At 43.0% G+C, this 23,854-nt stretch overlaps 1 protein-coding gene across 2 annotated transcripts in view; it reads right to left on the bottom strand.

The window, feature by feature from the left end:
* ADAMTS12 (ADAM metallopeptidase with thrombospondin type 1 motif 12) overlaps positions 1–18,130 on the bottom strand; it is a 327,971-nt gene extending 309,841 nt beyond the window's left edge. The window contains exons 1-2 of one of the 2 annotated variants that reach the window (XM_057496003.1): positions 17,976–18,130; positions 7,756–8,117 (exon numbers count right to left, since the gene is read on the bottom strand). In XM_057496003.1, coding sequence (XP_057351986.1) covers positions 7,756–8,117; positions 17,976–18,033 — 420 coding nt within the window. In that variant the 5' untranslated portion in view covers positions 18,034–18,130. Of the gene's footprint in view, positions 1–7,755; positions 8,118–15,037; positions 15,711–17,975 lie in introns of those variants that run through there. The other variant, XM_057495999.1, reaches the window with a different exon arrangement.
* Between the last annotated feature and the right edge of the window lie 5,724 nt (positions 18,131–23,854).

The following is a 23,854-nucleotide window of genomic DNA, read 5'->3' as shown; positions in this document are numbered from 1 at the left end:
GCAGGAAATTAAGAGAGAAAGTAGAAGAACCACTTGGGAGGTAGATAAAATGGTCTAGAGGAGAAAGGATGGTAACCAGGACAATGGCAGGGTTTCTCAACCTCAGAACTACTGACATTTTAGACCATATAATCCTGTTCTGTGTACTGAAAGAGGTTTAGCAGCATCCTTGGTCTCTACTCACTAGATGCCAGAGCAATGTCCCTTCCCCAGTATGATAGCCAAAAATGTCTTCAGCCATTGCCGGTGTCCCCTAGAGGGCAAAACAATCCAATGACTGGACTAGGGTACTGGCTGTGGAAGCAACAGGAGTGGCAGATTCTGCACATATTTTGAAAGAAGAGCTCACAGGATTTGCTGATAAGAATAGATACAGAAGATGAATGGATAAAGAAGATGTGGTATATATACACAATGGAATATTATTCAGCCATAAGAAGAAAACAAATCCTGGCATTTGCAACAACATGGTTGGAGCTGGAGGGTGTTATGCTCAATGAAATAAGCCAGGCGGAGAAAAACAAGTACCAAATGATTTCACTCATTTGTGGAGTGTAACAACAAAGCAAAAAAACTGAAGGAACAAAACAGCAGCAGACTCACAGACTCCAAGAAGAGACTAGCAGTTACCAAAGAGAAGGGGGTGGGGAGGGTAGGGAGGGAGAAGGGGATTAAGGGGTATTATGATTAGCACACACAATGTAGGGGGGTCACAAGGAAGGCAGTATAGCACAGAGAAGACAAGTAGTGATTCTATAGCATCTCACTACACTAAGGGACAGTAACTGCAATGGGGTATATGGGGAGGGGACTCAATAATATGGGTGAATGTAGTAACCACAATGTTGCTCATGTGAAACCTTCATAAGATTATATATCAATGCTACCTTAATTTAAAATATATATATATATATAAATAATGCAAAGAAATAAAGTTCACATAAAAAAGGAAAGAAAGAATAGATATAGAGAGTGAGAGAAAGAGAGGAGTTGATGGGAGGATAATTCCAAGGGTTTGACCTCGGCAGCTGGAAGAATGGAGTTGACATGTACGGCAGTAGGGAAGGCTGCAGGAGGGGGAATCAAGAGGGTAGCTCTGAATGTTAAATTTGAGAGCCTATTAGGCATACATGCAGGAACGACAAACAGACAGCTGAAATTCCAAAGAAATATCAGAATTAGATATACAGAAATATAGTTATTGACATCCACATATGTATACAAAAAATATAGATAATCAATAGATGATAGACAAATGACTAGATAGATAATTATATAGACAGATGTTTTGATAGATGATAATAATAAATAGATGACAGATAAATGGATAGACCAACAGACAAACAGCCTGATAGATAAGTAGAAAGCATTTGGGACTAGTCAAGATCACCTAATAAGAGTATGCAGTTAGAACAGAGGGGGCCACAGACCAAGTCCCAGGACATCCTAGTAGTTAGAGATATGGAAAGGAGCAAAGGATACTGAGAAAGAACTATCAACATTATAGGTAAGAAAAAAACCATAGTAATGTGTCACTTAGCCAAGATAAATAATACTTAAAAATAGTAATAACTGATTGTGTTAAGTGATGCTGAGCCAACAAGTATGATGAAAACAGAGAGGAACCCACTGACAACATGAAGTTCTTCGATGACTTGACAAGAGCATTTTTAGTGAGGTGTCCCAACAGTGTGGGTGAAGAAATTCAGCTACTCTTACTAAGCCAAGAGAACTGGAATGCTTTTCTAAAGTATTTTGAAGCTGTTATCTACAACAGCACGTGAAGTAAGCAGACTGACTAATGAGATAATCCATATTTTCTGTGTGGGGAACTTGCTGTGTCAGGGTCACGACAAAAAAGGTCCTCGCTACGACTTCCCAGACAGGTTGCATACATAAAAGCCTATAACAAGGGAGTCAAATGAAAAGGGCACTGAAGTTCTTCAGACTGAAAAGAAGTCACAGATCATACTAATATGGCGTAGAAACTTGGGTTATACCAAAGAGAAGACTCTTTGCCAAACATGCCCTGAATCAATGAGCCACATCTCACCTGTGAATGAAACGTGATCATCTCACCAGCCCCCACCTTTCAGCAATGCAGAGCCAGGCTCAGCACAGAAGAAATTGCTATCATTCTACCAGACTAATTTAGAATCAGAAAATTCTCCAAAATCTAATGTTTCAAGAATAATATGAGTGAACAAACCAAGGGAACTAATTTGTAAAACAGTTTCACTAATTTTTCCCCAAAACAAATTTTCTGACCAGAGAAGAAAAAAGTAGATAAAAAATTTTTTGGTTTCCATTTAAGAGCCTCATTTCCTATTCACACTAACTACGCTACAGGTGGGATAGGCCTGCCGGCCCACAGGAGCAGCCCTCCCAGTGGGTGATACATGATGGGGTAATGAGCTGGGAGATTTCCTGTGGGAAATGCCATCAGAACGGGATTTGGAATTCCTCCCAAGGAAGCTACATAATTCTCACCCCGGGAGGAGGGAAGACCAAGCTTCATGGCCCGTACAATTCCTGCAGCCAGCCTGGGTAGGTTTCATGGGCAGATTGGAGAGACCTACCATGCTCATGCATTTAAAGACCAAATATAGCAAATACCAATTCCCCCAAATTAGTATATAGGTTTAATGCAATTACTGTAAAACTCCAGCAAGTTTTTGTAGTCAGATTATTTTACAATTTATATGGAAAGGCAAAGGAATTAGAATTACTAAAACAATTTTGGAAAAGTAGAATAAAATGGGAGGAATCAGTTGATTTCAAGACTAATTATATGTCTATGGTAATGAAGCTAATAAGGAAGATTCTATTGGTGGTGGAATAGAACATAAAACTCAAAAATAGATTCACAAAAATATATCCAACTGATTTTTGATAAGCCCAGAAGCAATTCAATGGAGGAAAGATACCCTGTTTAAAAAAGGCACTGGAGGAATTAGACATCCATAGGCATAACAAAAACATAAAAATAAAAAATAAAAAGAGAATGAACCTTGTACCTTATACAAAAGTTACTTGAAAAATGGATCATGAACTGAAATATAAAATGTAAATCTAGGGAGGGGATGAGGGCAGGAAGGAAATGGGTGTGACTATAAAAGGACAACACGAGGGCCTGTTGTGATGGAAACGTTGGTCATCCTGATTCTCTCAGTGTCAAAATCCTGGCTGTAATATTGTATAGCGATTTTGCAGGATGTTACCACTGGGGAAAACCAGGCAAAAGGCACATGGGACCTCTCTGTACTAGTCCTTATAACTGCATATGAACGTACAACTATCACAAACTACAAAGAAAAATAATAATACCACTTACAAATTTTTAATCCATAGTTGAGCTCAAAACAAGAAAAGAAATCTCAATGTATCAAAAGGGAAAGGTTAAGAGAGAGTTGAATGGGAGTTGAGCTTAAGGGCCCTTGAGAGAGCCATGACCAGCTATTCTGATCTGAGGTCCGGATTTAATTCCCCAGCAGGGCTGGAATGGATGTTAAGGTTCAAGATAAAGTGAAAAACTGTATTCACGTTATTAAAGTGTGGATCAAGAAATCTGTCCCTAATGGTGAACGAGAATTTAAAATACTTGTTTACTAACTCACGTACCTAGTCCAGGTGGTGGGTGGCTACAGCCAGCCCTTGATGAAAGTGGGGTGCCAGAGTTAGAGCTCCAATCCTGTCTCATGCACAAGTGTGGAGGATCTTGCACTATCCTCCCAGTGCAGAAATCTAAGCTGAAATACTAACAACACACTGGCCTGGAACAAAGCCTATAGGGTCCCCGGCAACAGCAAACCCAAACCCACTCCACTGGGATCCTCACAGGTAAAAACTTCCACCGAGGAGGAATTCTGAGTCTAACTGGTCAAGAAACACAGTTTCTCTATCAAAGAACTTAGAATGGAACAAATCAAGTAACCTGTTCAAAAGAAACAAATTCTATAACTTCAGTTATAAAAGTGCTAACGGGAAAAAAGATGTTGAAAATAGTGGAGACAACAGTGGGAAGCTGCTGAGCTGGGGACACAGGGTGCCTTGGACTGACTCAGCCTGACAGGGCCAGAGCCCAGCAAGAGGATATTAAATGGAAGAAGGAGGTCCTCCCACAGCTTGTCATGGGTGACATTTCTTGAGTCTTTACTTTGCAACCATGTAAGTCTGTTCCAAGAGAAATGAAATAAACCTCAAATTACGGATAACTCCAAGAGAACACAACCTCCAGCATTAGGACGACCACATCCGAAGCAAAGAATATACCAACTCGGAGCCACAGGAATGCGAAGCAGATGTCCTGCTCCACGTGAAAGTGTGTCCTTCCTCAGAAAGCCTTCTCAAATGCCACCTCTGTCCCCAAAGGTGGTGGGAGGCATAGAGCCGGAATATCCTAAGCCTGCCATCCTGTGACTCTGAGTGTGGAGTCATTCTGGGATGAAAGGGAAAATAAATAAATGTCCTGGAAGTCAGGCCCCAGAGAAGTGACCAGGAGAACCCCGACACAAGTTCAAGTACTGTCCCTTCACTCTAGGTGTGCACTGGTGAATTACAGCACATGAGCAGATGACGGTCAAGCCAGCTAGCTTGTGTAGTCACAGAAAATAAAGGGACTCCCTTGGCTTTGGGGGCCTATTTTATAACCATCCATTAGTTGTTCAAATATGTGTAAAAGGTTCCAAAATAATTCCAGGGGATTGGTTCTTCTGGCAAACTAATTCAGTGATTTGGATCTAAAAATGTTCCATCACCTTGGGTACCACGTAAGTCCCTTCACTTCTTTGTGCTCCTGTTCTTAGTATGAATCTCAAATCTGAATCTGATAATGCCCGCATGGTGGTTCTCCCTGTTCCCTGCCACCATTTGAAATGGAAGAGGTTCCAGTATTCTATTCCCAAGCCTGAAATAATGCTAAACAATATAAACGGTCCCTCAGAAAACCCAAGCTGAAAGTAGGGAGTGATCGGGAGCCGCAGTTCTCAGTCCTGGCTACACACTCGAATCCCCAGGAGAGAGCTGCTACTTTTGAGTAATTTTGGCTAATAGTGCTAATTAATTCCCACTTGTGCTAATCCACATGAGAATCTCTGAGTGAACTTTAAAAAATACCGATGCCTGGGCCTTACCCTCAGACCAGTTAAATCAGAATATCCAGGAGATGGGGCTGGGCATGGGTACTTTTTTAAAACTACTCAGTTGATCCTAATGTTCAGCCAGGGTTGAGAAAAATGGCTCTCCAGTGCATATCAAACATCAGTGGGCATCGGCATCTCCCAAAGAGCCTGTTAATACAAAGGTTTCAAACAGGCAGGTAACAGAGACCAAAGAGCTATTAGTGGTTTTCAAGGACTAGGGGAGATGGGGGGTTGGAGGGTGACTGCTCAGGTATTTCTTTTGGGGCTAATGAATGTTCTAAAATTTATTATGGTAATGGCTGCACAACGCTATGAATATATTTAAAGCCCTTGAACTGTAGGCTTTAGATGAGTGAATTCTAGGTATGTGGATTCCATCTCAATAAGGCTGTTAAAGCACCCTCACACAGGTTCCTGCCCGCCCTAGAGATTCCAGTCATTAGGTCTCAAGTGGAGCCCATGAATCTGCCTTTTTAATAAGCTCCCAGGTGATGTTGATCTATAGGATTGCTGACCACACTGCTCTAGTCCACAGAAAGGCACTTGCATACAAACTTCCAAGCATTTAATGGGCATGTTAATATTTGCATGGCTAATGGTTAGACATGGGTGCCCACATCAGTGTTCTCTGGAGCTGCATGGCCTCTGCATGTCTGTCTTGGGGACCCCTTCAATCCTATGAGCCTGTATAGTATTTCTATGTGTTCCTTCCAGAACAGCAGTTCTTTCTTCTGTTCCTCTGGTCATGGAGGATCAGGTGCCATGGATACTTCCAGGGCTGTCTCATAAAAATGAGAATGGGAATCGCAAGGAGAAAACGTGATCTAAACCCAAAGAAAGCCCAGAGGATGAGGACCATGGAGCCAGGAGAGATCCCCCAGGTCAACCAAGCACTGTTTGAGGCCCAGGGTGAAAAAAGAAGAGGAACCCATCATTCTTGATTTTGTGTCATTTATGATCCAACTAGAGGGAAATGATAAATACCTACCTATGAAAATCCAAATTTACCAAAAAAAGGCAAAGCAAGACTTTCCATTTATTATACAAAATGATTTGTCCCCAGAGGTCCTTCTGAAAATTGAACCTTCTTGGTACATTTAAATTGCTGTACAATGTTTTATATTAATTTCCCCACAATATTCTAGCAAGGCCAAACTGTATAGAATAAGCAGAATCCTAAATTTTGAAGAGCAGGATTTTCATCAAACTGGCAGTAATGATGGGAGGATTTGGGACAAGGGCCCTCTGTAGGACAGCAAATGTCACTAGCAGCATCGCTTGGCAAACTGGCCCTGGCACAGGTGTCAGGTTGGATCCCCCAGGTGCTGCCAAAACAGTCCCCCCAGGATTGTGCAGTTTCTTCGCTGTAGTCACTTCCTAAGCACCCTCCCTTAGTGCTGGTAGCCCACCTTCTACTCGCACTTGACAAAAACCTCAGCACAGTTCTTCAGCGCTGTTCCCATGAAGCTGCCACTGGGGCTATGACTTTGGTCGCTGCCAAAGGGAGGCAGAACAAAGGGGCCACTTTTTTAAATGTAGGTTTAAATTTTGAAAAAAAGCTTGGTCACATTTTTGAGATGTTGCACCTAATGGTCAGAAGACCAAGGCTCAAATTAACCACGCAATAAAGTTATTCAACTTCTCCAAGCTTCATCATCTGCTAAAAAATAACAGAAATGGAGAAGAGTGTGGAGTTGGATGATGCACCTAAACCACATCAGAACCCACACGTTTTAGTACCTGGCATATTAGAAATATAAAAATGTAATAACAATAGGTGCCAAATTCATTGAGTGTCTATTATTTACTAAATACTCTTATAAGACTTTGAGATATACTAATAATTCATTTAATTCTCACCTTAAGTCTCATAATGACTATTATTGGGATCAGAAAACTTTTTCTGTAAAGGCTAGATAGCAAATATTTTGGACCTCATGGGCCATGTGGTACTTATTCCAACTACTCAGCTTCACTGTTTTAGTTCAAAAGCAGCCATAGACAATATATAAAATTTATCTATGTCTCAATAAAACTTTATTTATAAAAACAAGAGGCAATCCAGATTTGACCTGTAGGTCACTGTTTGCCAACCCCTGCTCTATGATATGGGTACTATCATTATCTCCATTTTACAGATGAGAAAACAGAGGCACAAAGGAATCAACTCTTGGCCTAAGGTCCCAAAGGAAGTCTGATTATGAAGTACACATGGCCAACCACTACATCATAGCAGCAGCTGACATCACCATCATTACTAGGAAGCCTTTTACTCTTACAAATCCAGGTTTTCCTAATTCAAAGGGTCTGACCAGCCAGTCAGTCACAATAACCTTAGAGGTAAAAGACCCAACTGCAATCCTTCTTCTTCTTCCCCCGAGGTTCTTGGTGGGAGTTCTCCCAACTCTGAACCCTCGATGCCCTCACCTCCAGACTGACTGGCTGAGTTTTATGCACTTTCTCCCCAGCCCATTTGGAGGCCAGGACAGTGCACATCACAGGAGCTGCATTCACATGTGTGACTGTGGCTGTGAACCCACTGGTGGTGGGTGTGCAGGCTGAGAGGCTAGGGGCCTGCAGACAGAGGAGGGAGGTGATGGATCCAGGTACTCACCAGTCCATGGCAGGCACTGAGGGCTGCCGTCCCAATTCTGTCACCCTGCTGCAGAACTGTGCCCCTGAGATGGCAGGGGGGGCCCGAGGAAGCCAGTATCTTAACATGGGAGAGATTCCCATATCTCCTCTCCACGATGAAGCTTTTGGAAAGAAATCCCTGATTGACCGTCAAGTTAAAAAACAGGGCCTTCTCCTCGTGAGAAATGCTATAGTACACCTGGTCCTCTGCACCACTCAAATCTCTCTTCCTCCTGTTGCTGGTGACGGGATGGTACAAGCCATACGATAGAAAATGCCCACTGGCATCTACTCGGACAGGAGCCACCACCTGGTATTCTGGCAGGGCCTTGAAAAAATGCTCTGAAAGAGAAGGAGACACAAAATAAAACTGAGAGGGACCCCTGCTGAGTCTGTAACAAGGCCAGTGCACTTCTCTTTGGAACTTAGATTTTTAGCTTGTTGATTGCAAAACACCAGAGCTGACTTGAAGTTCGGAGACCCTTTCCACCACACAGATACTGTCAACATTAAATTCCTCGAACAACTCAAACAACTCGCAGTGACACAGGGCTCCCTCCTCAGTGGCACGTGGCAGCAGGAACTGACACTGAGGCATAGCTCTGGATGTCGGATGTTTTACCAGAGACAAATTCAGAAGAGAATTCATGAGGAAAAGGTGAGCTCAGTAGGACAAACAGGAACATTTCCAGTCTAGAGTTCCTTAGTACCAATCACAGAGCTTCGCTCTTTACTAGGAGGAGTTTAAACGCTGTTTATTGTAAGGAACTTCCCATTAAGTCAGACAAAAGGAAACACACAAGAGCAGAGAATCCATCCTATGCTATGCACTCTGACAAACTTGACACCGGCTACAGCATAAGCGTTCCATAATGTGGCAAAGCGTGCATGAAGAAACCTGGATGCTTCTTATTTTTACAAAGTATCCAAAATAAAATGGTAAGGGACCATATTAGGAGCTAAGGCACAGGCTCAAAATATGAAAACTGCCACTCTGAAAATGCAAGACAAGAACACCTGTCCCTTTCACATACAAGAACCCATACATTTTCTACTTACTCAAATTCAAATCCCCACCACTGCCTCCTTATTCGGCTGTTTGAGAATAAGGAATCCAACTATTTACTATTGGGAACTGGTCATCACTCTGGATTACAGACTACTTAAAGCAAACCATTAACCCCTTAGAGAAAAGGAATCTTTTGCTTTAGGCAGAAAGGGAGGAGGGAGGGAGGGAGGAGGGTGGGAGGGAAGAGAAGGAAGGGGAAAAGAAAAAAGAAAAGAGGGAGGGAAAGAAAGAGAACAGATCCCATTTGCCACCTCCCAGCTAACCTCCTTGCACCATACCGCTTGCCTGTTTTGCTCATGTTACTTCCTCAACTACACTGTCTCATGACTTTCAAATCAATATGCTGTTTGTTCCTATTTATTCTTTAAAGTCCCTACTCCAATCCTCCCTCGTCTTTCTACTAATGTCCCTAGCTGAAGTTCTCTCTCCCTTTCCGAACCCCCATGCCCTTACTTTCTGTACTTCCCAGAATAAACTTATTTTACAATGTCTTTTGTGTATTATACTACTTATCCCCAAAGCTGGTGGAGACCAGAATCTTGCACATCACAGATGCCTGATTCATATGTGTGGATGTCTCAGAGAACACATTGGTAGCTGGTTAATTAAAAGAAATGGACTTAATGAGATAAAATTAGAAAAGAGCTTCTTTCTAGACAATTGCCTTCAAACACCCTTTGTGGAGTTGTTCATCTCTGCCTGGGATGAAATATGGGGCAGAGCACAGTTTTCACCCTTACGAAATAATGGATAGTCTCAATTTGGGGTGTAAAAAATACAGACCCATTGCTTCTAATTGCAGCAGTTAAGAGTAACAGACCACATAACAACATGGACAAATATTTAAAAATCATGTTCAATGAAAAATCAGAAACAAAACAAGTTAATACACAGCCATTTGCATTAATGGAAAATACACGCACACAAGTATAATACACAAAGTTTGCCAGAATATACATGCATCAAAAATACATATTGAACCCATTAAAAAGATCTTTATGAGAAGGAATTGGAGTGGGAAATAAGGACAAAATGAATAAATAAATAAGACAAGAAGGAGGTTTTGCACAAATTAATGAAGCCAGTGTGCCACACATTTGGAGGCGAACTGACCCAGTCCTCTGTGTCATCTACGCCACAAGGAGTATATGGACCTCTTTATTATCAGAACTTCACTGCCCTTCCAAGTTCAGACCTCAGTAGAGGAATGGCCAGGTTGGTGGGGCAGATGTAGCTGGCTTCTGTAGTATTTCTTGCATGTTACACTTTTCTTCTACTACTCACAGTGATGGTTCTGCCAGCTCCATTGCCAGGTGGCAGTAGAGGGAAGTTAGGGGCAGAAAAAATCTTATTCAACTGAGAATAGACATCATCTTGAACGGCACCCCCTGAGTGTGGTCGCTGACCCCCTGAGTGTGGTCGCTGTCCAGATGCTCACTCCTCTCCAGAGAAGCTCTTGTGTCCCTTACAGGGTCTGTCTCTGAGGATACATCTCAAAGAATTAAACATGATATTCCAAAGTATAAAATGAAAAACTGAAGCTTGCCTAAGCCCCAGCACCTATAGTGTTAAGAATAAAAGGACAAATAGATTTATAGCTTTGAACCCAGTTGCTTTGGATCTAACAGGTTTTTAAGAGAGTCAGCATAAGTTAGCTGTATAATAATATAGTGATAATAATTAGAGTAACCATTTAATGAGCGCTTGCTATGAACCCAGTACCATAGCCTCTCATTCAACACTCACAACCCTGAGACACAGGTTCGGTTATTACCACCACATTGCAGGCAGAGACACTGGACCTCAAGTGAGGTCACAGAACCAAGATACAAGAGTCCTTGGATTAGAATCTTCTGCTTCCTATTTCAAAATCATGTTCTTAGCTGCCACCCTTCTGAACAGAAGCAGTTGCACTTGGTAGGGAGTAGAACAGAACAGAGTGGCAGTAATAGCACGGCCCCAAGGTGATGATCTGCAGGTTCTACAAGAAACACTTGACTTTAAAAGGCCTCAATGTGTCAGCAATAAATGGAGATAATAACAGCCCTATATCAGGCAGAGTCACTGGACATAAGACCAACTTTGCCTCTGGATATGACTGCAAATGAGACAGCCGGGCCCCAGCAGCCCCCAGGTGTGGACCAAGAAGGCCACACATGGAGTGTGACTCACCATGGGCCCAAGGGCAGCTGTATCATCTAGACAATGGGCATAATAATAACTGTACCTACCTCCTTGGGTGGTTGTGAGGATCCAGGACACTGAAACATTTAACAGACTTAACCACAGTGCTGGCCAACAGCACTCACTGGCCATTGTTGGTTTAGAGAGAAACGTGGCTCCCAGGAACCACTGTGGCCATAAACATAGGCAATCTCCAAGCAGGGTGGGGGCAGGCCCACAATCACCCTGGCTTCCCTGAGCAGACATTTAGTTTGCAGGATTAGGGAGCTAAAACCTTGGCCAATAGAAAGCAGGGCTAGGAGGGATTATGACAGGGATGAAGCAATAAGATGTCAGGAGACAACAGCTCCTAATTTGTACCTAATCTATGATCAAGCACTGCATTAAGAGGATGCCAACTAGGTCCTGTCTAATCCTCATGCTTCTCTGGGTAGGTTTTATCAGTGATGGCCCCCAGCCTTCAGACTTCGCTCCCACCTCTGTAAAAAGACAGTAAGGAGCTGTGGGGATTCGTGCTGGGGCAATCTGACCCCACTCTTCTAACCTCTGCCCTTAGCGCTTCTAGAGGGTCTACTACTGAGGACCAGACGTCCAGGTGGGGTGTCAACAAGGCTGTAGGTAGGGGAAATGAGACACACTGTAATCACAGCACAGTCTGCACATTTGTGGAAATTTATTATGAGCCCTGAATATGCTGATGACTGGAAACCTTGGTCATCAACCTCAGTGATACTTCATGAGAAATTCTGAGTGAAGCCTGTTGGGAACAAGTGCTTTTGAAGATATAAAACACCAAGTGATCTTTTGTGCTCTCCTCAGAAAGAAAGGAGAACAGTGGGAGAATATTTACCTGCCAGATTTTATAGTTTATGTTACATATGTATTTTTCCCCTTATACTTATTTTTATTTTAGAGAGCAATTGAATTTCTCATACTGCTTTCTAAAAACGGCAATGAAATCCCTGTTCGAGTCAGAAGTTTATTTTCATAATTCTCTTCCACAGGTTGTTGTAACCTTCCAAACATTTTTTATTATAAAAAAACTACATGTGTCCAAATACTGTGAAGAACTGTATTGAGCCCCTCAAAGTTGTGAAATATACCACGGGAGGTTTGCTCATTGCCCTATAGTAACTAACCTGCAGACTGTAACTGCATATTATAATCAATAATAAAATACCAAAACTGTAAAGTCTGTTCTTACATGAAGATCAATAGCTGATATCATTTCCTTACAGATTTTTTTTTTTTTGGCAAATAGCATAAATGCATGATTGTAACATTTGTGTGGGAACACAGTGTACATTCTCCATTCTTGCACAAGCCTCTGCAGCCTACAGCACATCTCTAACCCGGGATAAAGGGCCTGCCCTGTTGAGTTCATGGCAATGCCAGAAGCAAGAGAGATCACAGATGTAACCGATGACCTGTGAACATGACAGGGAATAACAAACCTAAGGGGATATCAGTGGCTGTAGAACAGAGGCAGGATGTTGTGAGCAAGGCTAATATTTCCCATTGTTCTGATACTGGGCTGGGAACCAAGGATTTCTGTGGAAGTCATTGCATATTCGTATATCACAACTGAGCAATGTGGAAAGAATACTGGGCAATTTGTCAAATCTGCCTGTTTCTAGTTCCAGAGAAGATTGGATTTATCTCCATGCAGCTTCCTGTGTCCAAAAGACTGACTCTGCCTGACCCTTAGAACTAGAAGAAGTCTTAGTGGTTATCAGAATCTGAACATGTTTCTAATTACCGGACCCCATGCAGTTCCCCTCAAAAGACTGACTCTGCCTGACCCTTAGAACTAGAAGAAGTCTTAGTGGTTATCAGAATCTGAACATGTTTCTAATTACCGGACCCCATGCAGTTCCCCTCACCCTTCTGGTGAATAGCATTTCGCAGGTGCTTAATAAAGATAGACTGACTAAAAAGACTGGCCACCTACACCTCCCATCCCTCATTTGTAAAAATAAGAAAGATGGGAGTGGTGATACCTGAAACAATCTGCAAGTTTAAATGTTCAGAAGTTGGGTGCAATTCAAAAATGTTGCCAGGGGGGGAATGGAAGTCGAGGGAGACTGGACCATTGGGAAGAGGTAGGCTGGTCATGTGGTGGCAAATCCCAGGTCATCCTATTCCCAGGAGGCCTTAGCATTCCCTTATCTCACTCGTTTGTCTTCAACCCTTCTCTCCCCTTCTGTCTCTGTGACTTTTGACTTAGTTCTAAATGAAGTCTGCTCAGAAACTTGTCCTTTGACCAAATGTGGATTACATATAAATCCATTGTTAAGTTGGTTAAGAACAAATATTTGGTGAAAAGGCTTTTAACACTGAAATTATTTTTAAAATCTAAACATCTATGCATCACCAATAAGCTCAGACACTTTAACAGCTATTTTTTCAATATCCAATACTCTCGGCAAGTCACCCTGAGGGCGACCAAGGGAAACAACCATCTCACTTCCCAGAGTGGAGAAAGCCCAGCCCAGTGGTGTCTGCTGCTCCACACAGAGCTGAATTCACTTACAAAGAAGATGGGAGCAAGCAGGGCTGAAAACTAACCCGGGGGGAATGTGTGACTTTCAACCAAATCATCTCCAAATGCTCTAGGAAGGGCTTGTAGGCTTTGTTTGTGCTGCAGCAGAGGAGAGACTTTTCACAAAGGGGCTGTTTTCAAAGAACAACAAACGCTGCTATTTTAAACTTGGGGGTGGGAGATTGTATCTGGACCATTTACACAAGCAAGTGCTGGCTGACTGACATCTAACCCCAGAGTTTGCAGGCTCCAATTTCCAAGGAAAGCAAAGGGACCTGCTTCTGGTGGCTTTTGAAGTCTCAGAAGATGAGCTCTCAGCAGCATTTGAACTGTGCAATGTAGGCAGAAAACCCTGCATGGAAATCCTCAAGGACAGACTGATGGTGTCTGCCACCCAAATGGTCTTGGGGATTTAAGGGGGTCAGGAAGCTAGGGAAGCTTCCTAAGACTCCAGCACAGTCAGCAAACACAGGATTTAATGAATGCCAACCCATTGTGCGTGTGTGTGTGTGTGTGTGTGTGTGTGTGTGTGTGTGTGTGTTGTCTTTAATATTGCTGGAGGGTCAGGCTGCTGGATTCACAACCTGGAGCTTCAGCTTCCTCATCTTTAAAACAGGGACAGTAGCAATGGCTCCTCCATGCTGCGGTGATGGGCTGACACACACAGAGTGCCTTAGCAGTCTTGGCCCATGGAACATTCTCCAGCCACGCCAGCAGCTGCTGCTGCCAGGACTGTTTCCCAGAGACAAAATGAAGATCGATCCTACCAAACAGGACAGCATCTCTCACCTTTCCAACAGTACCACCCTGCTCAGGGCATTAGGCTTAAAAGATAAATAAAATAATAATAATAATGAATTGTGCATCACAACTCCAGTGTTTTATATAGCATATGAGTTTCACAAAATTCAGAAAGAGAAGCAGCCAGCTGTGATCAGGAAGTCAGGACAGGGAAAGGTGAGCCCCTCTCTGGTAAACTTTCCCTCAAAGCACTATTATTTTTAAACACAGCCCTTAATCCTTCCAGGAAACCAAAACACAGCCAAACTCATTCAAAAGCGGAGGGCAGAATCACATTTCCCCTTGGCCGACTAGAAGTTTAAAACTAACTAGAAACACTGCAGTGACTTCCAGTGGCCGGTTGCAACTTTTTTTTTTTTAATACTCCGTGTTCAGAATCTGAAAAATAAGGGATTGTAACAGTGCAGCATTCAAAGAGGAGACAAAAGAGGAGGGGGAGGGGGTGGCCGGCTACCTCTCAGGTCTTTGCTGCGGCCACATACGCGGGAAAGAGACCCAGATGCTCGCCCTTCTGTGAGCATTAAGGAGTCATCACCGCAAACACTGACTAACGAGAAAGCCTGTGTTACTGCCTCCCAGCCCAGATTTCCGTACAACTCGGCCCAGCGGGTTTGCAGAGTTCTGCCGAGTGGGGGAAGGGAAAGGGAGCAAAGAAAAGCCACTCACCTTGCCTCCTGTCCGGGAAGTGCACCGGGCCCGGCCGAGGTTGTCTCCCATAGCAAAGGGCCCCAAAGTTCAGGAGGTGAGCCACAACGGAGAGGTTTGCAAGCCAGCTCCTCTGGGCACATGGCATGATTCAGTTGTTGGGGAGAAGAAAAGTCAGCAAGTTTTAGCTCTCAGCTCAAGAAACCAAGTCCTCGCCTGTGGCCGAGCAGGAAGATGCGGGATTGCATGGTCCACAGCTGGGACTGCCTCGGTTGCAAGCTGCTCCGATCTCCCTTTGCTTTTTAAGGCTGGAAGGGGCTCGTTACCTTTATTCCCCTCCCCTCCTCCCGAAAGGGGAGTAATTCAGCTGACAGCGCCCGCTTCCCGTGGGGTGTGGAGCGGGGCAGAGCAGCCGGCGCAGCCCACCCGGGGTCTCCGCCCCTCTGTCTCCCGCGCCTGCCGCAGGCCGCCCCAGCGCATCTTCCTCCGGGACTCCCGCCCCCGCGCCCCTCCTGGCCCCGCCCAGGACCCGCGAGCCCGCCAAATAGGGGAACCCCGGGAGAGCGTCCCGGGGCGGGACTCCGAGTGAGAGTCCCCAGGCCAGTCCTCACCCGCCGAAATACAGGCGCAAGATGTTGAGCGCAGAGAGGGGGCAGAGGGGTCCCTGCTCCTTCACTTACCCCAATTCAGTGCTGCCCCCCCTCCTGCCTCGCTCCCAGTTCCCAAACTTTCCCTAGCACAGCTCTAGCAGCCAGACTTTTCTGGGATTTGCTTCCAGGGCGGGCCAGGACTTCCACTGGAAAAAGTAATAGGCGGTTTTTCTTTTGCCAAGTCACACAAGGGGAAATGTTTTGAGCTAATCTATTAGCTCAACCCTGGACAAGTCCCTTCACCTGTACAAAGAGGTGAGCCACCTCCTTTCCTGGCCCACCCCCACTCACCCAAAAACCCGGAGAGTGGGGAAAGTTAAGTCAGCCCAAGACGGTGTTACGGTATTTCTCCAGGCTCCCAGGAAGAGGGCATTCATTCAGAGGCTCAAACTTGAGGCCACTGAGAGAATGCCACAAACCAGGCATCCTGGGAGTTTACTGGGAGAATCCAGCCAAGATTTTGCACCTCTAGGCTGAAACAGCCCTCCTTACTCCATCCAGGAGGAATTTGGCCCCGTGTTGGTCCTCCATGGCTTGCAGCCAACTATACGCGCTCACGGAGGAGTTCCAGGGCCAGGGCAGCCAGTAAAAGCAGTGATCCAAGAGCAAGGTGCTCCTAGCCTGGGGCTACATACACCCCACCACGTTTCAAGGGGTAAGTATTAGTTTACTGTTACTGGCATTACAAATTCTCGTAAACTTGGAGACTTCAAACAATGTAAACTTGCTATCTTACAGTTCTGAAGGTCAGTCATCTGAGACAGGTCTCAATGGACAAGTCAAGGTGTTAACACAGCTGTATTCCTTTCTGGAGGCTGGAGGGGAGAATCTGTTGTCTTGTTTTTCCCAGCTTCTAGAGGCAGCCCACATTGCGGGCCTGGTGGCTCTGACACCTGGTATCTTCCTCATCAAACTCTAACCTTGTTTTACCCCAACTGTTGTTTTACCCTACCAGTATAATTATGTTGATTCATGTCTCCGCCTTCAGCAAGGTTTCAATGTGGCTCAGCATAAATGTGCATCCTGCTATTATTATTCTAACACCAAGTTCTCCTCCTCTTTCTAGAATTTACAAAGTTCCTCCAAAGCCTGGTGTTTCCTCAGGGGAGAGGGAAGAGGCAATCCTCCTCAACTTTTCCTCTGCTCAATGGGAAAAGCTAATAAATCTTCTTGGTGACCAGGGCTTATTGCAATAAAAAAGAGTTGATGACCCTTCCTGATATGTCCGCTGTACAGAGCAGAGCTGTGAATCACTGCATAGCCTCCAAAATATCCCAAGCAGGTTGGTGAAAATGGGCTACCATTAGAGAAAGACTACAAAAATATGTGAAATCCAAGTGTTAAATAATAACTAAGAACAGCAATATTTATTACACACTGACTATTTACTGAGCACTGAGCTAATTTAATTTTCACAGAAAGCTCCTAAGGAGATACTATTACTATCCTTGGTTTATGGATGGGAAAACAGACACAGAAATGTGTATAACTTGCCTAGGATTGCATCACTATGAAGTGAAAAATAGGATGAAGCAGTGAAGTTCAGAGAAATGAAAAGACTTAGCCAAGCCACTAAGTAGAATCAAATACAAATCTGTCTTACTTAAGGCCCCTTGCAATGTCCTTATCCACAAAGAGTGGAGGGGCTAAGATGCTGACATATAGACAGACACCATCGCAGTATATCTGGTAGTGGTTTAGTTCATAATGCTGAGATAGAGCAGGGAAATGAGAAAAGGGTCATGCCATTGTAAAATCTACTTAGCCTGTGAAAAAGGCCCAGTTTATTCTTTAACTTTATCTATATGTTGTTCTTCCTCCTCTTCTGCTGTTCAGTCCCTTAACTAATTAAGTAACTTTGTAACCAGGACAAGAGATAGACCTCTGAAGTGTAAATGAAACTATGTGGGTAAAGAATGCAGAAATTCAGATCAGCACAGTGACCTGAATAACCCTATCCTTAAGACAAAACTTCAAAGGAATTATGCATCACCTGTACACATCATGCCTTATGTTGACCCCTACCCAAAAGGCCCTCTAAAACCCCAACCCCTAAGCCCCTAAACATGCCTCCTCCCTGCCATGACTCACACTCCCTTCTGAGTGTGTACTGTCTTATAGCAAATAAACTTTCTTGTTGCATAAGCCGATAGCACTTGTCTCTGAACTCTCCAACCTCCACCTTTGGTGGTAAATATCTTTCACTTGGCTATTTCATTCAGCTTTCTAGTATCAACACAATACTTTACTCTCTCCCTGTTTTATTTCAGACCAGTAGGGAAGTGGAAGTTCTCAGAACATAAACTCACTCCATCCAGTGCTCCACAGCTCCCCCAGATCCTGGGGTGGTAGGGGCTTAGTTCTCATGCTGTGCAGATTCCAGCAGACACTGGATGCCAGGTGACCCTGGCTTTAGAAGTTGACAAAGGATTTGCCCTACGCTGAGCAGTTCAATGCACTTCCCTTTCCCCCTCTGTTCTTCCTTGCTCTCTGCTGCCTGCATACCTGCTGACAGTCACTTCTCTCATTTTAATGAATTCCTTCCTCACCTACACTAGTCCAACCTGTTTAAGAATTCTTTCTCAATCACAGTCAAGAATTCTCCCCTGCCCAGGTTGAGGTTTCATCTAGTGTGCAGGGAGAGACTTCCCTAGATGCAGCTGCCAGACAAAAATGGCATTTTCCATGTAAAAATACAAATTGTGACCAAAGACCTGAAATGCCTCACAAAAAGCACTCTCTGTTTCATAGGCAAATAAGACCTTTTTAAAAGTCCACACTTTCCTAATAAACCCCCAAAAGTACAAGAGATGGCTGAAGTTCAAAGAAAAGAGCTCAGTTCTTCAGAGCTCTCATTAACACAGGAAAGACAAAAGCAATTGACAGAGCCCAAAACAAAAAACCGAAAACACCCAAACCCAACTTAGCCCCAAGAATCACAAATGAACATGCCACAAAACAAAACTTCACATTTGTTAATCCTACCTTAATACCACAACCATGTCTCATAATAAAAATTACTGTATCACACTTTATAGTTTTCAAGTCCACTCAGAGAATGGAAGGAAGAGAAGTCTTCCTCTGAGGTTTTCAAGCATAGTTAGACCTTAACTGCACCTAGAAGTCAAAAAACATTGTCTTCAAAAATCGTACATTTATATATTGTTGTCACATGTACTGTTTTCTTTTAAACCTCTCTGCATTCCTTGAAAGAAGACGGGGGTAGGTATCGTCACCCTCAAGAGTGCCCGTTCACTTTTACTCTTCCACCTAATTGCATTCCAAGTATGATGAGATCAGTAATAACACTGCCCACTCTGTGCATTCCCAGCCCCTGGAGAGTTTGTCCTCCAGTCTCAGGTTGAAGGCCCTGATCTAGTCACCGTAGATTTTTGTAAACTTACCTGGTTTGTGTTAAGTGGGTGTCATATTGGGCCATTTTTCTGATGTTGTAATTAATCAACTTAATTAAAGAAACAAAGCCACAGCAGTGCTCCTCTGAAAGCCATGGCTGATGAATGAAGCATGCTGTTGACTGAAAGGAAACAGCCCACTTCAGAAAAAAATGTGTAATACTTGGATCAAAATGTTGCAGTAAATTGAAACTAACTTCAGTTTGTAGAGCATCTGAAGCCTAATCAAAATGAAATGTAACAAGGCTTTACTGGGCTAGTGGTATGGAGACCCACTGGGAGGTCTGCCAGAGGGAGCCTGTGCGGTGTGAGGCAGGACAGGGAACAGCCTGAAAGGTGTCAGCACCTGAGCAATATAAGAAGGGCATCTGTGTGCGACAGCTGCACAGGGCATGGTATCAGAGCCTGAGCAAAGTGAGGAGGGCAACCGCCTGAGACGGATGTTCCAGCAGGGTGCTGAAATGCCCTCAGGGTAAGGATGGGTGGCGTGATGGTGGCAACAGATGGCAGGGATTGGAGATTGGTTATACACGGGGAGGTTGATCAATAAGTAAGCATAGCAAGGAAAATGGGAGTCAAGTTTCTCACTGCCAGTGAAGAGAAGTAACAATATGAAAAGAAAAATTGAATGAGCTCTGATGTTGGTTTAGAAGGGAAGGCATTAGTATGAACTCAAAGCTGGTGATGCATGTATATAGATGCATGCAAAACTAAAGATATAAATGTGTGTAAGTATTAAGTATATGTGTGTACACACACATGTATTCCCTAGGCCTGTCCACTTGGTGACGTCGGAGCAACAACACCCAACAACAAAGATTGGCAACCGAATCTTGGATTCCAAATATCATCCTCCTCTAAAAGGAACTAGGACTCCTTAGAGAAATGACTGATTCCAGAACTACGGCTTGGAAAATAGAAGATGAGCCTGAAACATTTTATTGCTCATAAACAAACAAACAAACAAGGAACAACTCAAAGAAAAATGAGAGCATGTCAAAAAGAGAGAGGGAGAGAGAAGCCAGCATAAAGGGGCTCCCACTGGCCAAATTCAGGCATGTTTAAGCCAAAATATATAATAGTAATAAAGTATTAGTCATATAATAAAATAAGAATCCATGCATACTTACTGAAGCAAATAGATAAATGAAAAGAAAGACTGATGAGGAATGGGAACCTTATATAACTTTAAAGTAACTCTTCCCAAATATTTATTAATTATACAAGCCCAACAAGTACACACTATTTAGTGTGGAGAAGCCTAGCAGATATCACCTTAATCAAGTTAACAGAGTAAACAGTATCAGTAATGTGGGAAATGAAAAATGTGTGCTACCTGATAGGGTCCAATGAGAACAGCATCACTTCTGTGAAATCTCTGCCAAAGAGATTATAGCCTGAATCTAACAATGAAGAAACGTCAAATAGAAATTGAGAGACATTCTACAAAACAACTGGCTTTTTATCTCCAAAAGGCCATAAAAGTCAAAAGAAAACTAAAAAACGGTGCCAGCTCAAAGGAGACCAAACAGATAAGATAACTTAATGTAACACATGATCCTGAAGAGGATTCTTTTGTTACAAGAGACCCTTGCTGTAATAATTAGTGGAACCTGAAAGGGGTTAGAGGTTTGGGTGGTGGTTGTATCACTTAATTTCCTGATTGTGATGGCTGTGGAATGTGCTTGTTTGTTAGAGGTACACATTAAAATATTTGGAGGGGATGGGATATCTAGTTGACAACTTACTCTCAAGTGATTCAGAACACACAATGTTTTTTATTTCTAACTTCATCTCTCTGTAAGTTTGAGATTGTTTCTAAAGAAAAACCTTCAAATGTAACCATCTGTTCTCATTCTTCAAAATAATTTAACATTTAGTAGAGATGGCATAGAATTAGAAATTAGAGAGACCTAATCATGAGGAGTTAGTAGCCAATTAAGTACCCATGGGTGGTAGCCTCTGAGCACCCATGCTGGCAGCTGTGTATGTTGTCATGCTCAGACTGGGCCTATGTTGGTCCTGAACCCTGTGGGCACCACTCCCTTTCTGTCATTCTGCCTTAAAGATTAAATGTGAATCAGTGTGGAGAAAAGGGAACCCTCTTATACTGTTGGTTGGAATGTAAATTGATGCAGCCACTGTAGGAATCAGTATGGAGATTCCTTAAAAAACTGAAAATAGAAATACCATAAAACCCAGTCATTCCACTTCTAGGAATTTACGTAAAGAAAACAAAATCCCTAATTCAAAAAGATATATGTACCCTTATGTTTACTGCAGTATTCCTTACAATAGCCAAGTATGGAAGCAACCAAAATGACCCTCAATAGATGAATGGATAAAGAATATGTGGTACATATACATAATGAAATATTATTCAGCCATAAAAAAGAAAGAAATTATGTTATTTGTGACAACATGGATGCACCTAAAGGGTGTTATGCTAAGTGAAATATGTAAGGCAGAAGAAAGACAAATGTTGTATGATTTCACATATTTGTGGAATATAAAAACAAAACAAAATGAACAAAATAGCAGTAGACTCATAGACACTGAGAAATGACTAGTAGTTACCATGGGAGAGGATTTCAGCTTTATGGGTAGGGAGGGTGAGGGGAATAAAGGGGCACAAAAATTCTCAATCATAATATAACTGGTCGCAAGGGTGGCAGTACAGCACGGAGAGTATAGCCAATGATTCTGTAACATCTTCTTATGTTGATAGATAGTAAATGTACTAGTTGGGGTAAGGATTTAATAATGTAGGTAACTGTTGAACCACTGTGTTTTATAATTGAAACCAATATAAAATTATATACCAAATATACTTCAATAATAAAAGATTAAATGTGAATTAGAGAATAGGGTGCTCATAGTTCCCAAGGAGAGAAAGAAATTAGGAATGGAACATATTAGGGAACCTCCGAGTGCTGCTGCCTTAACAAGAAGACAGTACTTCATTTATTCATTCAATAAATAAGCACTGCATGCCTACTATGCCCAGGCATTGGGAATACAGCAATGAGTAACATAGATACTCTTCTCTCACGCTTGCAGATGCTCTTATTGGGGCTGTGGGAGACAGGAGGAAAGAGAATAAGCAAATAAGTACATATATACTATGTAAGATAGTGGTAAGAGCAATGGAGAACAATAAGTAGGCTAAAGATGACAGGGAGCAATTGAGAGGGGTGGGTCTCTGTTTTATATAAGGGGGTCAAGAATGGCCTCTCTATTACGATGATATTAGCAGAAACCTGCAAGAATTGAGAATCTGAGTGAAATAGTGAGAAGAACATTTCAGCTCAAGGAAATGGGAATAACCAAGACCCTCAACTGGGAACAAGTAGAAATATACTTGGAGAGCTCAAGGAAAAGAAAGGAGTTTGGTGTGACTGAAGTGGGCAGGCAAGGGGAGGGGGAGAGAAGGGGGATGGGGGTCATAAAGGTCCTCAGAGACCACAGTGAGGACTCTGGATTTTACCCTGAGCAGGTTAAGAAACAATTGGTGGGTTTTGAAACCATTGGTGGGTTTTGAATAGAGGGGTGACAGGGATTGACCAGAAATTTTTAAGGATCTCTTGGGCTGCTGGGTTGAGAATGACTGTAGAAAGGGAGAGGTAAGAGACAGAGAGCAGTAATGAGGTCATGAAATTAACCCAGGTGAGAGATGACGGTGGACTGCGCCAGGTGGGAGTCAAAGACAATTGAGAATTGGTCAGAATCTGGACTCATTTTGAAGAGATGACTTTCAAAATGAGAGACAGAGAAACAAGACTTTCTGGTGAATTGGATGCGTGATGTAAGAGAAAGAACTCAAAGATGATTGCTAGGTTCAGAGTCTCCAGTAACTAAGATGGGGAAGATGGAAGGTAGAATAGCTTTGTTGGGGGTGGGAAAAATCAGTTCATTTTGAGATATGTTAAGATGTCTCTTAAGCATCTGAAAGGAGATGTCAGCTAGGCTGTTGGATATACAAGACTGGAGTTCAGAGAGAGCCCAGGTTAGAGGTGTAAATTTGTCAGTCATCATAGGGATATGGATGATCTGACAGCCATGGACTGGAATGGATCACCTATTGTGTGAATGTGGCAGAGAAGAGAGGAGACAGGAGGACTGCATTCTGGGTGCTACAGAGTAAATATCTGTGTCCCCCTCAATTTCACATACTGAACTTCTACCCCCAAATGTGATAACATTAGGAGGAGGAGTTTTGGGGAGACAATTCAGACCATGGGGGTGAAGCCCTCTTGAATGGAATTTGTGCCCTTATGAAAGAGACCCCAGAAAGACCCCTCACCCTTCCCACCACGTAAAGACTCAGTGAAACACGGCTCTCTGTGACCAGGAAATGTACCTCACTGGACACTGAATCTTCCAGTGCCTTGATCTAGAATTCCCCTGCCTCCAGAATTGTGAGAAATACATTTCTGTTGTTTATAAGCTGTTGATTATACCCGGGTCTATGGTGTTTTTGTTATAGCAGTCCTAATGGGCTAAGACATTGGTATTAAAAGTTCTGGGAAATAAAGAGGAATTAGCCAAGACTGAGGAGTGGCCAAGAAGACAAGAGGAGAATGGAAAGTATGGTATCTTGGAAATCAAGTGAGGAAAAAAAAATTTTTTTAAGAGTAATTCAATAGCTCAAACCCGGGGTAAGAATGGGAAAGGAGGCCTGGCTTTATATATTCAGTTGCCTGGAAGATAAAGATGAAAGAGAGAGACCAAAGATTGAGTTTGCTTGGGTAAGAACCAATAACTCCACCCTAATA

The sequence above is a fragment of the Manis pentadactyla genome, chromosome 2 (assembly GCF_030020395.1).
Source record: "Manis pentadactyla isolate mManPen7 chromosome 2, mManPen7.hap1, whole genome shotgun sequence".
Classification (NCBI taxonomy): Eukaryota; Metazoa; Chordata; class Mammalia; order Pholidota; family Manidae; genus Manis; species Manis pentadactyla.
Note: the sequence above shows the minus strand (reverse complement) of the source record. Positions and strands in the feature narration are given on the sequence as shown.